Source organism: Anomaloglossus baeobatrachus, chromosome 3 (genome assembly GCF_048569485.1).
Source record: "Anomaloglossus baeobatrachus isolate aAnoBae1 chromosome 3, aAnoBae1.hap1, whole genome shotgun sequence".
NCBI lineage: Eukaryota > Metazoa > Chordata > Amphibia > Anura > Aromobatidae > Anomaloglossus > Anomaloglossus baeobatrachus.
In genome coordinates, this window is record NC_134355.1 from 561162123 (window position 1) to 561176331 (window position 14209).

Sequence of the window (14209 nt, forward strand, 5' to 3'; positions counted from 1 at the left end):
CCAGTGGTTCGCTGCCATGGTCAGATATCGTGTCAATGCATCACTATTGCAGCTTGGTAAACAGAACTAGGTTTGGGAACAGAGCATTGGGATAGGAGGAGCAGGGTTTTGTTAGCCATTGGAAATTTTTAAAAAATCATGGACTTGAATAACCTCCTTAACCCCTTCCTGATCGATTTTCGGTTTTAGTGCTTTCAATTATTTCTCCCCTTATTCAAAGAGCCATAACTTTTTATATTTTTCTGTCAACATAGCTGTATGAGGGTTGAGTTGTACTTTTCAAATGGAACCATCCACTTTATCATGTGATGTGCTAGAAAGAGGGAAAAAAAATTCCAAAGCGCAATTCTGTAATTGATTTTTGGATTTTTTATATAGAGTGCTCATTTTATAGTACAAATGACCTGGCAATATGATTTTCCAGGTCAGTATGATTACGCAGATACCAAACATGCTTGGTTTTTGGTTTATTTAAAGGGAACCTGTCAGGTCCAATATGCACCCAGAACCACGAGCAGTTCTAGGTGCATATTTCTAATCCCTGCTTAACCATCCCTGTATACACTAGCGTAGATAAAGAGATCTTTAGAAAAAGTATTTCTAAAGATCTTATATCGTATGCTAATAAGCGAGGGCACTATTCCCCTGCCATTAGTTCCCCTGGCTATTCGGCCCTATTAGCATGTTAGTACATCCCTGTGGGCGTGCTATCATGCTAATGAATGCGCAGTGTCAGAGGATGATCTCACTCACCTCTCCGCTGCCATCGCCGCCCGTACTGGATTTAGGCTCAGTTCGCATTACTCCAGAGTCTCGGTCATGTGCATTACTTCAGTTTGAAGCCAGGACGTATACACTCGGCTTCATGGTGCGCATGACTGAATCTCTGGGATCATGCGCACTGAGCCGAAATCCAGCGTCAGACGCGCTGGCGGTGGAGAGGTGAGTGAGATCATCCTCTGACACTGCGCATTCATTAGCATGATAGCACGCCCACAGGGGCCCACATGGGCATACTAACATGCTAATATACGATATAAGATCTTTAGAAATACCTTTTCTAAAGATTTCTTTATCTATTCTAGTGTATACAGCAGGGGTGGGAAACCTCCTGACCATTTATGCGGCCCCTGGGAATCTGCTGGCCACATGTTGCCAGCTGCCGGCCTTTAAATCCCCATCTGCACTGCAAGAACACCCATTGAGCATCCACTACCGAACGCTGGTCAGTGCCCGCTTGCTCAGGACTTACTTTGTGGGCGGGGTTAGCGCTTTGTGCTCCCATCCCACAGAAGAGCAGCAGCAACTTCAGGACTTTCAGCACTGTGTGCCGACTCCCGCTATGCTGAGCGCCGTCTCCCGCAGTGCTGAGTGCTGACTCCCGCTGTGCTGAGCGCCGGCTTCTAGCGCTGTGTGCCAGCTCCCGCTGTGCTGAGCGCCCACTCGCGCTGTGCTGTGCACTTCCTCCTCCAGGGCTGTGAGCCTCCCCTCTACCAGGGCTGTGTGCCCGTCCCCCGTCCCCCAGGACTGTGTGCCTATCCCCCAGGGCTGTGTGCCCATCCCCCATGGCTGTGTGACCCTCCCTCCATCTCCCAGGGCTGTCTGCCCCCCCCCGTCCCACATAGCTGTCTGCCCGGCACTCCCCCAGGGCTGTGTGCCACCCTCCCCCAGGGATGTGTGACTTCCCCCATTTCTGTGTACCCCCCCCAGTGCTGTGCTCCCAAGTAATGTCAGTACACGCCTAGCAATGTCTGTGCTCCACAAATGTTGTTTATTTCTCCCAGTACCCCCTAGTGCCGTCATGCCCCCCTAGTGCCATCCATGCCCCCTAGTGCCGTCCGTGCCCCCCTACAGATCCGTGCCACCCTACTGATGTCCGTGCCCCCCAGTGATGTTCATGCCCCCCAGTGATGTTCGTGCCCCCCCAGTGATGTCCGTGCCCCCCCAGTGAAGTCCGTGCCCTCCCAGTGAAGTCCGTGCCCTCCCAGTGATGTCTTTTTCCTCCCAGTGATGTCCGTGCCCCCCTAGTGATGTCCGTGCTCCCCATAGTGATGTCTGTGCCCCCCTAGTGTTCCGTGCTCCCCCTAGGGATGTCTGTGCACCCCTAATAATGTCTGTACCCCCCTAGTGATGTCCGTGCTCCGCATAGTGATGTCTGTGTCCCCCTAGTGTTCTGTGCTCCCCCTAGGGATGTCTGTGCCCCCGTCCGTGCCTCTCTAGTAATGTCTGTGCTCCTCCAGTAATGTCTGTGCCCCCCAAATGCTCTCTGTGCCCCAAAGTCATATCTATGCCTCCCAGTGATGTCTGTACCCCAGCGTCTCCTGTGATGTATATGCCCCAGCCGCTCCTGTGACGTATATGCTCCAGCCGCTTCAGTGATGTATATGCCCTCAGCCCCTCTTTTGATGTATATGCCCTCAGCCTTGTCTTGTGATGTATATGCTACCAGCCCCTCCAGTGGTGTATATGCCCCAACGTCTCCTGTTATGTGTACGCCCCCAGCGTCTCCTGTTGTGTATGCTCCAGCCTCTCCTGTCATATATACAGCACAGGAGATGCTGGGGCCACATACATCACATGAGGGGCTGGGGCATATATACTACAAGAGGGGCTGGGGCATATATACAACAAGACGGGCTGGGGCATATATACAACAAGAGGGACTGGGGCATATATGCAACAAGAGGGGCTGGGGCATATACATCACAGGAGGGGCTGGGTCTGGGGCATATACATCTCCTGTAATGTATATACAGCAGTCCCAGTGTCTCCTATGTGATGTATATACAGCAGTCCCAACATCTCCTATGTGATGTATATGCCCCCAGTCCCTCCTGTGATTTAAATACAGCAGTCTCAGTGTTTCCCATGTGAGGTATATGACCCCAGGCCCTCCTGTGATGTATATACAGCAGTCCCAGTGTTTGTTATGTGATGTATATTATTTACCAATCTTATTATCACAAAGAGTTGACTGCGCTCCAGACCGAGACAAACCTAGAAAAGTATTTGTGAGAAGCAACATGATCAATATCACCGAAAATTAACGACCACACCAAAGAGAAGCAGCTCCAGCCACCACAGTAGGGGGAGTTAATTAATTGTTTGACCAAATATAGCAGAGAAAATTTCACATTGATAATTTTGTGCGGCCCCCGAAGGTTATTAGAAATTTCCAAATGGCCCCCGGCAGTAAAAAGCTTCCCCACCCCTGGTATACAGGGGCAGTTAGGCAGGGATTAGCAATATGCACCCAGAACTGTTCATGGTTCTGGGTGCATTTTGGACCTGACAGGTTCACTTTAAGTGCCGTAACAATTTCAACTTTCGGGATATGGAGCTATATGAGGGCTTGTTTTCTGTGCCCTCAACCAATGTTTCTATTGACATTATTTTGGAGTACATACAATGTTTTGATCACCTGTTATTACTTTTTTTAGTGTTGCTGTAGCAGGCGAAAAACTGCAATTCTGGCATTTTGATTTATTTTACTCGTTATGCCGTTTACTGATTGAAAAAAATAATTTTAGATTTTCATAGATCCGTTAGTGAATGCAGCGATACCAAATGTGTATTTTTTAATTTCTTTCCATTCTTAATTTTATTGGGGGGAAAGAGGGGGGATTTCATCTTTTAGATTTATTTTTTTTATACTTTTTAAAACCTTTTTTTACTGTCTTTGATAGTTCTTTTAGGGGACTTTAAGCTGTGATTGTCTGATCTATGGATAGCAGTGCTGATGCAATGCTACAGTTTGGTCCACATATATTTGGACAGAGATAACATTTTTCACATTTTTGTTCTGTATACTACAATGGATATTGAACAAAACAATTCAGAGGCCGTTGAAGTTTAAAATTTCTGTTTTAATTCAGGGGGTTGAACAAAATGATTGCATAAAAATGTGAGGAACCAAAGCATTTTTTAAACTCAATCCCTTCATTTCAGGAGCTCAAAAGTAATTGGACAATTAAATATTTGGAAATAAAATGTTAATTCATAATACTTGGTTGAAAACCCTTTATTGGCAATGGTAAGGAGTAATGGAAAAAAGGATCCGGCACGATTATATTATAAAAACATCAACAATCTTTATTTCCATGGTTAAAAAAGTACCTGTGGAGACCAAGCGGTGTACCTCACAAGAGACTTAACGCGTTTCGGACTGCGGTAACAACAAGAGAGTCCTTAATCATAAGCATTTTCTCTGTGACACAAGACTACTTAAATAGGTTACTCCATTAGATGAACAAAGGGGGGAGAGGAGGAGCAAGGATTCCTTGATTAAATGAGAAACCAGGTGGGTAAAAGGGATCACATAGAAACATATGAGATCAAATAATCATATAATGTGAATGATATTGAATACTTATTGCAGAAATGTCACCATAAATGCCACAATAAAAATATATATAGAATACCACATGTGAACAGTGTTATTGGTAATAATGTACAGAAATGACATCAAAAATATAAAAAAAAAAAAAAAAAAAAAAAAATTTTACAAAAAAGAAGATATGTTAGAGTAATAATCTGTATATAAAAATGTCATAATGAATGTTATTTAAGGGGATCTTTTCAAATTTTTTATTATTTATTTTATATTATCGTGAATTTTTTAATTTCCAATGGAAAAAAAAAAACAAAAACAAAAAAAAACAGCATAAATAAATGGGATGATATTTTATTTTTATTTATTTTTTTTTAGTGTAAACAGGGAATTCGATTACTCAGAAAATGTAACGCAAGTCTGAGCGATAGTTCAGACCATCGTGGTACCTGGAATTAAGTTTTAAAATCCATTTTGCTTCTGCAGGAAGAAGAGCCTGAAACCTGTCCCCCCCTCGGGGGGGTCTGGGAACATATTCAATCCCGGTAACAACCAATGTTGAAAAATCTGCCAAATGGTGCTTGATAAAATGTCTGGTCAGGCCAGATAAGGAGCGTTTCCTAACCAATATGGCATAATTCACAGTAGTAGGATCTGAAGTGGCTGATGGTATTCAATCACTCAAATTGCTTGTCAGGGAACCCGTACTGGCAACTATAGGTCTCAACGGGGGAGGGAAAACTCCCTTGTGAATTTTGGGCAAGCCCTGAAAAATAGGGCATACAGGGGTGTCGACATACTGATATGAATGAACAGAATTTATCTAACCCCTCTGCTGTTGATCCAGTCCAGGTTCCATTATATTTGGGTCTGAGGGAACAAATTTAGAGCTTCCTCTATTACCGCTAGTAGAAGCCGGAAGAGCTTATTGGAAGACCGCACTAAAACTTCCACTTCCACAAATAAGGTTACTTTTTCCACTCCATTCAGTACAGATTTCTTCCAAATTAAACATATTAACCAACGCTTTATTTCCCTCTTAAAACAGGATACTGTTCTTGACTCCATCCTCCGGTCAGGGGTTAATATAGTTGCTAGAAGAGCCTGTACTGTTGGCAACTTAATTGCCCCCAGTATGTACACCACTAAAAAACATAGTAAATCCTGGCTCAGCGTTTCTGGTTCTTATAGATGTGGGTCTAGCCGATGTGGTCTTTGTAAATTCATGCATAATACCAAGTCAATTGTGAGGAATCATGGGAAGAATTTTTCTATTAACTCCTTTATTAACTGCTCCTCAACGCATATTATCTATGTAGCCACATGTACGGCATGCCACAGGGACTACGTCGGCTGCACTTCCAGAGCCCTTAGAACAAGAATCTCAGAGCACACCCGAATACCATCAACCGCTTCAGATCCTACTACTGTGAATTATGCCATATTGGTTAGGAAACGCTCCTTATCTGGCCTGACCAGACATTTTATCGAGCACCATTTGGCAGATTTTTCAACATTGGTTGTTACCGGGATTGAATATGTTCCCAGACCCCCCCGAGGGGGGGGACTGGTTTCAGGCTCTTCTTCTTGCAGAAGCAAAATGGATTTTAAAACTTAATTCCAGGTACCACGATGGTCTATACTATCGCTCAGACTTACGTTACATTTTCTGAGTAATCGAATTCCCTGTTTACACTAAAAAAAAATATCATCCCATTTATTTATGCTGGTTTTTTTTTTTGTTTTTTTTTTCATTGGAAATTAAAAAATTCACGATAATATAAAATAAATAATAAAAAATTTGAAAAGATCCTCTTAAATAACATTCATTCTGACATTTTTATATATAGATTATTACTCTAACATATCTTCTTTTTTGTAAAAATTTTTTTTTTTTTTTTTTTTTTTTTTTTTTATATTTCTGATGTCATTTCTGTAAATTATTACCAATAACACTGTTCACATGTGGTATTTTATATATATTTTTATTGTTGCATTTATGGTGACATTTCTGCAATAAGTATTCAATATCATTCACATTATATGATTATTTGATCTCATATGTTTCTATGTGATCCCTTTTACCCACCTGGTTTCTCATTTAATCAAGGAATCCTTGCTCCTCCTCTCCCCCCTTTGTTCATCTAATGGAGTAACCGATTTCAGTAGTCTTGTGTCACAGAGAAAATGCTTATGATTAAGGACTCTCTTGTTTTTACCGCAGTCCGAAACGCGTTAAGTCTCTTGTGAGGTACACCGCTTGGTCTCCACGGGTACTTTTTTAACCATGGAAATAAAGATTTTTGATGTTTTTATGATATAATCGTGCCGGATCCTTTCTTTCATTACTCCTTACCCTTGTATTACCGGCTGGACCTCCCGGTGGATGCCGTGCATTTGTGGACTTCAACACTCAGACAGCAGGTGAGCTGAAAAATCTTCTTTCTCTACCTTTATTGGCAATACCTGCCTGAAGTCTTGACATCACCAGACACTATGTTTCCTTCTTTTTAATGCTCCGCCGGCCTTTACTGCAGCGGTTTTCAGTTGCTGTTTGTTTGTGGGTCTTTCTGTCTGAAGTTTAGTCTTTAACAAGTGAAATGCACATCTATTGGGTTGAGATCAGGTGATGACTCGGCCATTCAAGAATATTCCACTTCTTTACTTTAATAACCTCCTGGATTGCTTTGAATTTATGTTTTGGGTCATTGTCCATCTATATTATGAAACGCCAACCAATCAGTTTGGCTGGATTTGAGCACACAATATGTCTCTGAAAACCCCAGAATTAATCCGGCTGCTTCTGTCCTGTGTCACATCATCAATAAACACTAAGGTCCCAGTGGCACTGGCAGCCATGCATGCCCGGCCATCACCCTGCCTCCGCCGTGTTTTACAGATGATGTGGTATACTTTGGATCATGAGCTGTATTATGCCTTCACCATACTTTTTTCTTTTTTTCTTTCCATCATTCTTCTAGATGTTGATCTTGGTTTCATCTGTCCAAAGAATGGTCTTCCAGAACTGTGCTGTTTTTTAAGATTTTTTTTTTAGCAAAGTCCAATCTAACCTTCTTATTCTTGATGCTTATGAGCGGCTTGCACCGTGCAGTGAACCCTCTGTATTTTCTTTCATGCAGTCTTCTCTTTATGGTAGATTTGGATATTGATACACCTACATCCTGGAGAGTGTTGTTCACTTGGTTGGATGTTGGGAAGATGTTTCTCTTTACCATGGTAATTATTCTATGATCATCCACCACTGTTGTCTACCGTGGGTGTCCAGGTCTTTTTGCATTGTTGAGGTCACCAGTGCTTTCTTTCTTTCTCAGGATGTACCAAATTGTAGAATTAGCCACTTCTAATATTGTAGCAATTTCTCTGATTTTTTTTTTGTTTTTTTGCAGATGAAGGTTGATTTGTTTCACCTGCATGGAGAACTCCTTTGACCGCATATTTATATCTCTGCAAAAACGTCAAAATGCAAGCACCAGACATCAAATCAACTCCAGCCTTTAATGTCCTTAATTAAGAATGAAATAAAGGAATTGCCCAGCCTTTGAGTCAATTGTCCAATTACTTTTGGGCTCTTTAAAACCAGGGTGGCACATGTAAAGGAGTTGTAACTCCTAAACCCTTCATCAAATTTTAATGTGGATGTCCTCAAATGAAAGCTGAAAGTCAGGAGTTTATGTCCATGTTCATTATATAACTTGAATATGTTTCAGTAAACAGGTAAAAAAAAAAAAAAATTGTGTCAGTGTCCAAATATATATGGTCCTAGCTGTATGTATAGAGAAAGTTATGGTCTCCTATGAGCACCAGCTAAACGCTGTCTTTCACAGGAGAACTGTCATGACAGACACAGTGGTTTTAGAAGATCCCAGACTGTCATGGCAACCAATCGCATCTTGAGATTATGTCATGGTCACGTCAATGTGTGCATTGAATGACGCGCCCCCCCCCCCTGCTAGTGTGCATTAAACACTTCTGTCAGAGATTGACAGTGGCATTTAACATCTTGACAGTCGCAGGTGGAGCTCCACTCCACTCATGGCCATTAGAGGCAGATGATGCCTGAATAATCATAATTTAGCTATCAGCTGCTGGCAAAGATGAGGGCTCAGTTTGCAAGCCCATATCAAGGTCAGAGATCAGACATATGACGTAAGTCATATGTCTGTAACAGGTTAAAGAGGATCTGTTAGCAATCCTGACACATCTATTTTAGCAAATGTGTATTCTCCAATGAAATAATAATTGTGGATTTTCTTTTCTTAGAATTTGGTGTTGTGCCATTCCTCTATTATTTCTCCTAGAAATGTATAAATAATTGGACAATGTGTTACCAGTTGAGGACGTGTCCCATATCACTGTACACTGTCCAATCATTACAGACATTCACAAACTGTAGGGGCATCACCCTTTAAGACCTGTTTCAGATGTCAGGGATTCTGGTACGTATGTGCTAGTTATTATATGTACCAGAATCAATGATGTGGCGCCCCTGAGGCTTCAGTCGCCACAGGGTACTGCACCTCACTTAAGGTGCGGTACTCATCTTGGATCCAGAGGAGGTCGGTACCGGTTCACCAAACACTAGATCACACACACAACCAGGTTGGCCTCCCCACTGGGGACCAGCTAGGATTGGGTCTTAAGACAGTCACCAAACATGGGGGGCAGCCACCCACTGGCGACAGGGAACTGGGCAAGGAACAGCCACCAGGGTTGTTAGGAGCAACAAAACAGTTAGGGAGTTCTCCAGCAAGAGAGGAAGACAGGAGTCATGTTTTAACAGTGGCTCTGATGGGATGCAGGAGTCAATACGGTCACTGAGGGGAGAGCTTCATTGCTCCCTCGGGAACGGCGCAGAGCAGGGTGAAGAATCCTAGGGTGGATCATACTTCAGGTTGTCCACCAAAATCTGCAGGCCAGGGGGATTGCATGTCCGTCTGGCCCCCACAGTTCTTGGAGCACAGTGCTACATAGGGTCCGGAGTCATGTTCTAAAGCAGGCCCCACAACGTACCCGCGGCACCTGCATACGGGACGGGAGTAAACACTTTTCAATAACTGTGGTCCCCAAGAAGCTTCAGGCTATGGGGATCCAACACCAAGCGCACGGAGGGAGGGCCCACCATCCACTGTACCGGTTCTGACCTCCAATGGATCCGGGATCGACTGGAGCCCATCACGGCGGCGTCCGGCATCTCCCGGGTAAAACCAGGACTGTGAGTAAAGAAAACCTTGAACCTGCAGAGACTGTGTCCGCCTGTCCTTGCCGTTACCCCGCGCTTCGGCGCCCACCATTACTACTCCTTTCATCATCTTCCCCGGGGCCCGCTCCACCTGTGGGGAGCAGAAACATCTCAGCTGCTATTACCATCCGCCCCGGAGGACAGCGACAGCAGCAGCGGCTAATTCCCTGGCCGCATACCGCAGGTGGCGTCACAAAATCAAACCCCCTTCTTCTTTACTGTACACTGCGGGGTCACGAAACCGGGCAAAAGGGCCCCCCCGTGACATCCCCCTGACCTGACATCACCGGCCCGGGGACGAGTAACTTAAACCCTTGCCCTGTGGGTGCTACACTGACATACACAGACCCATCATTATAATCAATGGGTCTGCTCACACATCAGTGATTTTTCACTGACAGTGTATCCGTGTGGCATACACGCGTGTTTTTCCTGGCATCACTGATATCCCACGGACCACACTATGGTGTGATCCATGAAACAGATACCAGAAAAAAACGTATATTGAAAATAAAAAGCATTTTCAACTCACCCGTCTCCAGCGACGCTGTGTTCGGCAGCTGCTCTCAGCTTCTTCCTGGCCAACTTATTACTGGCATGCATATTCATGTATGCAGCCAGAGCCGACCCGGAAGTAGCTGCAGAGGTGAGAGACAGTGGCAGACGGATGCAGCGGAGCTGGAAACTTCAGCACCACGGACAGCAGGGACGGGACAGGGGAGTTTATTACCATGTGCAATCACAGAGTACGGATCAAGTATCATGGATTGCACATAGACAACCCATGTGTGTCGTGAATCACGGCACACGGAGGGACATAGGCGTTTTTAACACGTCAGTGAAAAATGTCTGTTTTTCACTGACGTGTGAAACAGGCCTAAGGCCCCTTCTCCACTAGCGTTTTTGTCCTGCAAATTTCCTCACATTGAGAAACGGATTGCAATCTTGCAAATGGTTTCCTATGAGGCTGTCTCCATTTCCCCGTTTTGTTCTGACGATACACGGGCTCTCCATGAAATCGCAGCATGCTGCGATTTCATGCAATTCTCAGCTCTCTCACCCCCATGCAAGTCAGAATCCGGGTGGCATGCGCATGTCACACGGATCCTGACATTTGCATAACGCGTGAGACTGGCTACCGGAGAAATCTCCTGTAAAACCAGGCCTGACCGCTGTTACCTGCACTGAACCCCGAGCTGTCCCCTGAGCTCCAGACTGCAGCCTGAACAGCGAGCGCCGAGTGATGGATTCCCCGGCGACTGCTGTTCAGGTCAGCACAGCTGCAAACAGATCAGGCAGACGCTGGAGCTCAGATTACAGCTCTGGAGCTGAGTGCAGGTAACCGCGGCCAGGACTGGTTTTACAGGAGATTTCTCCTGTAGACAGTCTGACGCTGCTTTCCTAAAAACTCACATAGCACTCGCATGACGCTCACATGTCATACGGATGCTATGTGAGGAAAAAAAAACACACACCACACGCAGATCACACGCAGGATACTCGACTCACATTTTGAGCCGAGTATCGCTGCGATTTTTTACACGCTAGTGGAGAAGAGGCCGTAGGCCTCTTCTCCATTAGCGTTTTTGTCCTGCATATTTCCTCGCCTTGAGAAACGGATTGCAATCTTGCAAATGGTTTCCTATGAGGCTGTCTCCATTTCCCCTTTTTTTCCAGACGATACACAGGCTCTCCTTGAAATCGCAGCATGCTGCGATTTCATGCGATTCTCAGCTCTCTCACCCCCATGCAAGTCAGAATCCGGGTGGCATGCGCATGTCACACGGATCCTGACACTTGCATACAGGGTCAGACTGGCTACCGGAGGAAACTCCTGTAAAACCAGTCCTGACCGCTGTTACCTGCACTGAACCCCGAGCTGTCCCCTGAGCTCCAGACTGCAGCCTGAACAGCGAGCGCCGAGTGATGGATTCCCCGGCGACTGCTGGTCAGGTCAGCACAGCTGCAGACAGATCAGGCAGACGCTGGAGCTCAGATTACAGCTCTGGAGCTGAGTGCAGGTAACCGCGGCCAGGACTGGTTTTACAGGAGATTTCTCCTGTAGCCAGTCTGACGCTGCTTTCCTAAAAACTCACATAGCACCCGCATGACGCTCACATGTCATACGGATGCTATGTGAGGAAAAAAAACACACACCACACGCAGATCACACGCAGGACACACGCAGGATACTCGACTCACATTTTGAGCCGAGTATCGCTGCGATTTTTTACACGCTAGTGGAGAAGGGGCCGTAGGCCCCTTCTCCATTAGCGTTAAAAAAATCGCAGCGAGTATGGGATGCATATGTGAGTCGAGTATCCTGCGTGTGTCCTGCGTGTGATCTGCGTGTGGTGTGTGTTTTTTTTTCTCACATAGCATCCGTATGACATGTGAGCGTCATGCGGGTGCTATGTGAGTTTTTAGGTAAGCAGTGTAGGGCTGGCTACGGGAAAAATCTCCTGTAAAACCAGTCCTGGCCGCGGTTACCTGCACTCAGCTCCAGAGCTGTAACCTGAGCTGCAGCGTCTGCCTGATCTGTTTGCAGCTGTGCTGACCTGACCAGCAGTCGCCGGGGAATCAATCACTCGGCGCTCGCTGTTCAGGCTGCACTCTGGAGCTCAGGGGACAGCTCCGGAGTGCAGTGCAGGTAACAGCGGCCAGGACTGGTTTTACAGGAGATTTCTCCGGTAGCCAGGCTGACCCGGTATGCAAGTGTCAGGATCCGTGTGACATGCGCATGCCACCCGGATCCTGACTTTTCTCTCACCCCCATAGGATTGCATGGGGGTGAGAGAGCTGAGAATCGCAGCAAATCGCAGCATGCTGCGATTTCAAGGAGAGCCCGTGTATCGTCAGAACAAAACGGGGAAATGGAGACAGCCTCATAGGAAACCATTTGCAAGATTGCAATCCGTTTCTCAAGGCGAGGAAATATGCAGGACAAAAACGCTAATGGAGAAGGGGCCGTACAGTGAGAAACGTAACACCCAGTTGTCAAGTTATCCATAACATTTCTTAGAGGAATTACAGAGGAATGGCTGAATGCAGAGTTTTAAGAAAAGATGCTCCAGAAATTATATTTCATGAGCTATACAAGTATTTACTAAAATGTGACATGTCAGGAGTGACGAAAGGTCCTCTTAAAAGTATCCCTAAGGCCTCATTCATATATCCATGTTGTAAGTATACTCTGTTTTTCACGGATAGAGCACATACACATTATAATTTATTCTGCTAATCACTTATCCATGATTTTTTGCATACTGTGTGTCCGTGCAAAAACTACGGAAACATGACAGACACACGTAAGTACGGAAGGACACACGTAAGTACAGACCGGACACACGTTCCGTTCCTGAATACTTACGTGTGTCCAAAACAATAACAATACATAGGACCACGTGGGCCCGTGTCTCCGGTATGTGAAAAAAATGGCACACACGTACCAGAGGCACGGATGTGTGTCGCAGGCCTAAACACTGATGACACTGACCAAACACTGATGACACACTGACTAAACACTGATGACACACTGACTAAACACTGATGACACTGACCAAACACTGATGACACACTGACTAAACACTGATGACACACTGACTAAACACTGATGACACTGACCAAACACTGATGACACACTGACCAAGCACTGAAAAAATACTGATGACATTGGTATTATTTTTTGTGTACTTGAAAAACATTGTCTCAATGAGGCCTAAAACCTCCTTGGATTGAATAGACGGTGTGACTTCAGATGATAGAATAAACTTACTTTGGCTTGTGTCTTCGCTCAAATTTTGGGTGATAATTTCTCTGATACGTGCCGGCACTGGAGTGAGTGCATCCCTCTCGCCCTCCACACTGCAAATGCTCAATATTCTGTCTTCAGCTGCATTTTCTGGATTCAGGACTGTATGCTCCAGGCGCTGAAGTAAAATACAGTATAAGTTATATAGAAGGTAGGAGAAGCCTACTATATACAGACAACTAAATGATTAGGAATGTAGGAATGATTTGGGCCAATTCAAGTTGAAGGAGACCCATTAATGAAGAATCCTTAATAAATGCACCCACCTCTGTAGCAGTATAATGGATTCTCAATACCCGAAACTCCGACTACTTAAAGCTACTGTGCCTGGATCAAGTCAGTGTATGGATTTATAAAGCCTGCTTTACACGTTACAATTTATTGTGCGATCGCATTTGCGATCGTACCCGCCCCCATCGTTTGTGCGGCACGGGCAATTTGTTGCCCGTGTCGCACAATGTTGTAACCCCCCGTCATACGTACTTACCTCCCAAATGACCTCGCTGTGGGCGGCGAACATCCACTTCCTGAAGGGGGAGGGACGTTCGGCGTCACAGCGACATCACACAGCGGCCAGCTAATAGACGCGGAGGGGTGGAGATGAGCGGGACGTAACATCCCGCCCACCTCCTACCTTCCGCATTGCCGGCGGGACGCAGGTAAGCTGCAGTTCATCGTACCTGGGGTGTCACACAGAGTGATGTGTGCTGCCTCGGGAACATTGAACAACCGGACGTTCGATTTTTAGAAAATGAGCGAGGTGTCAACGAGCAATGATAAGGTGAGTATTATTGCTCGATCACACTCG

General features: G+C 45.4%; 1 protein-coding gene across 1 annotated transcript in view; it reads right to left on the reverse strand.

The window, feature by feature from the left end:
* The window catches only part of CROCC2 (ciliary rootlet coiled-coil, rootletin family member 2), a 324826-nt gene that overhangs the window by 222612 nt on the left and 88005 nt on the right, over positions 1 to 14209 (reverse strand). The window contains exon 2 of the mRNA XM_075340867.1: positions 13366 to 13519. Within this exon, the coding sequence (XP_075196982.1) occupies positions 13366 to 13519 (154 nt within the window). The remainder of the gene's footprint in view (positions 1 to 13365; positions 13520 to 14209) is intronic.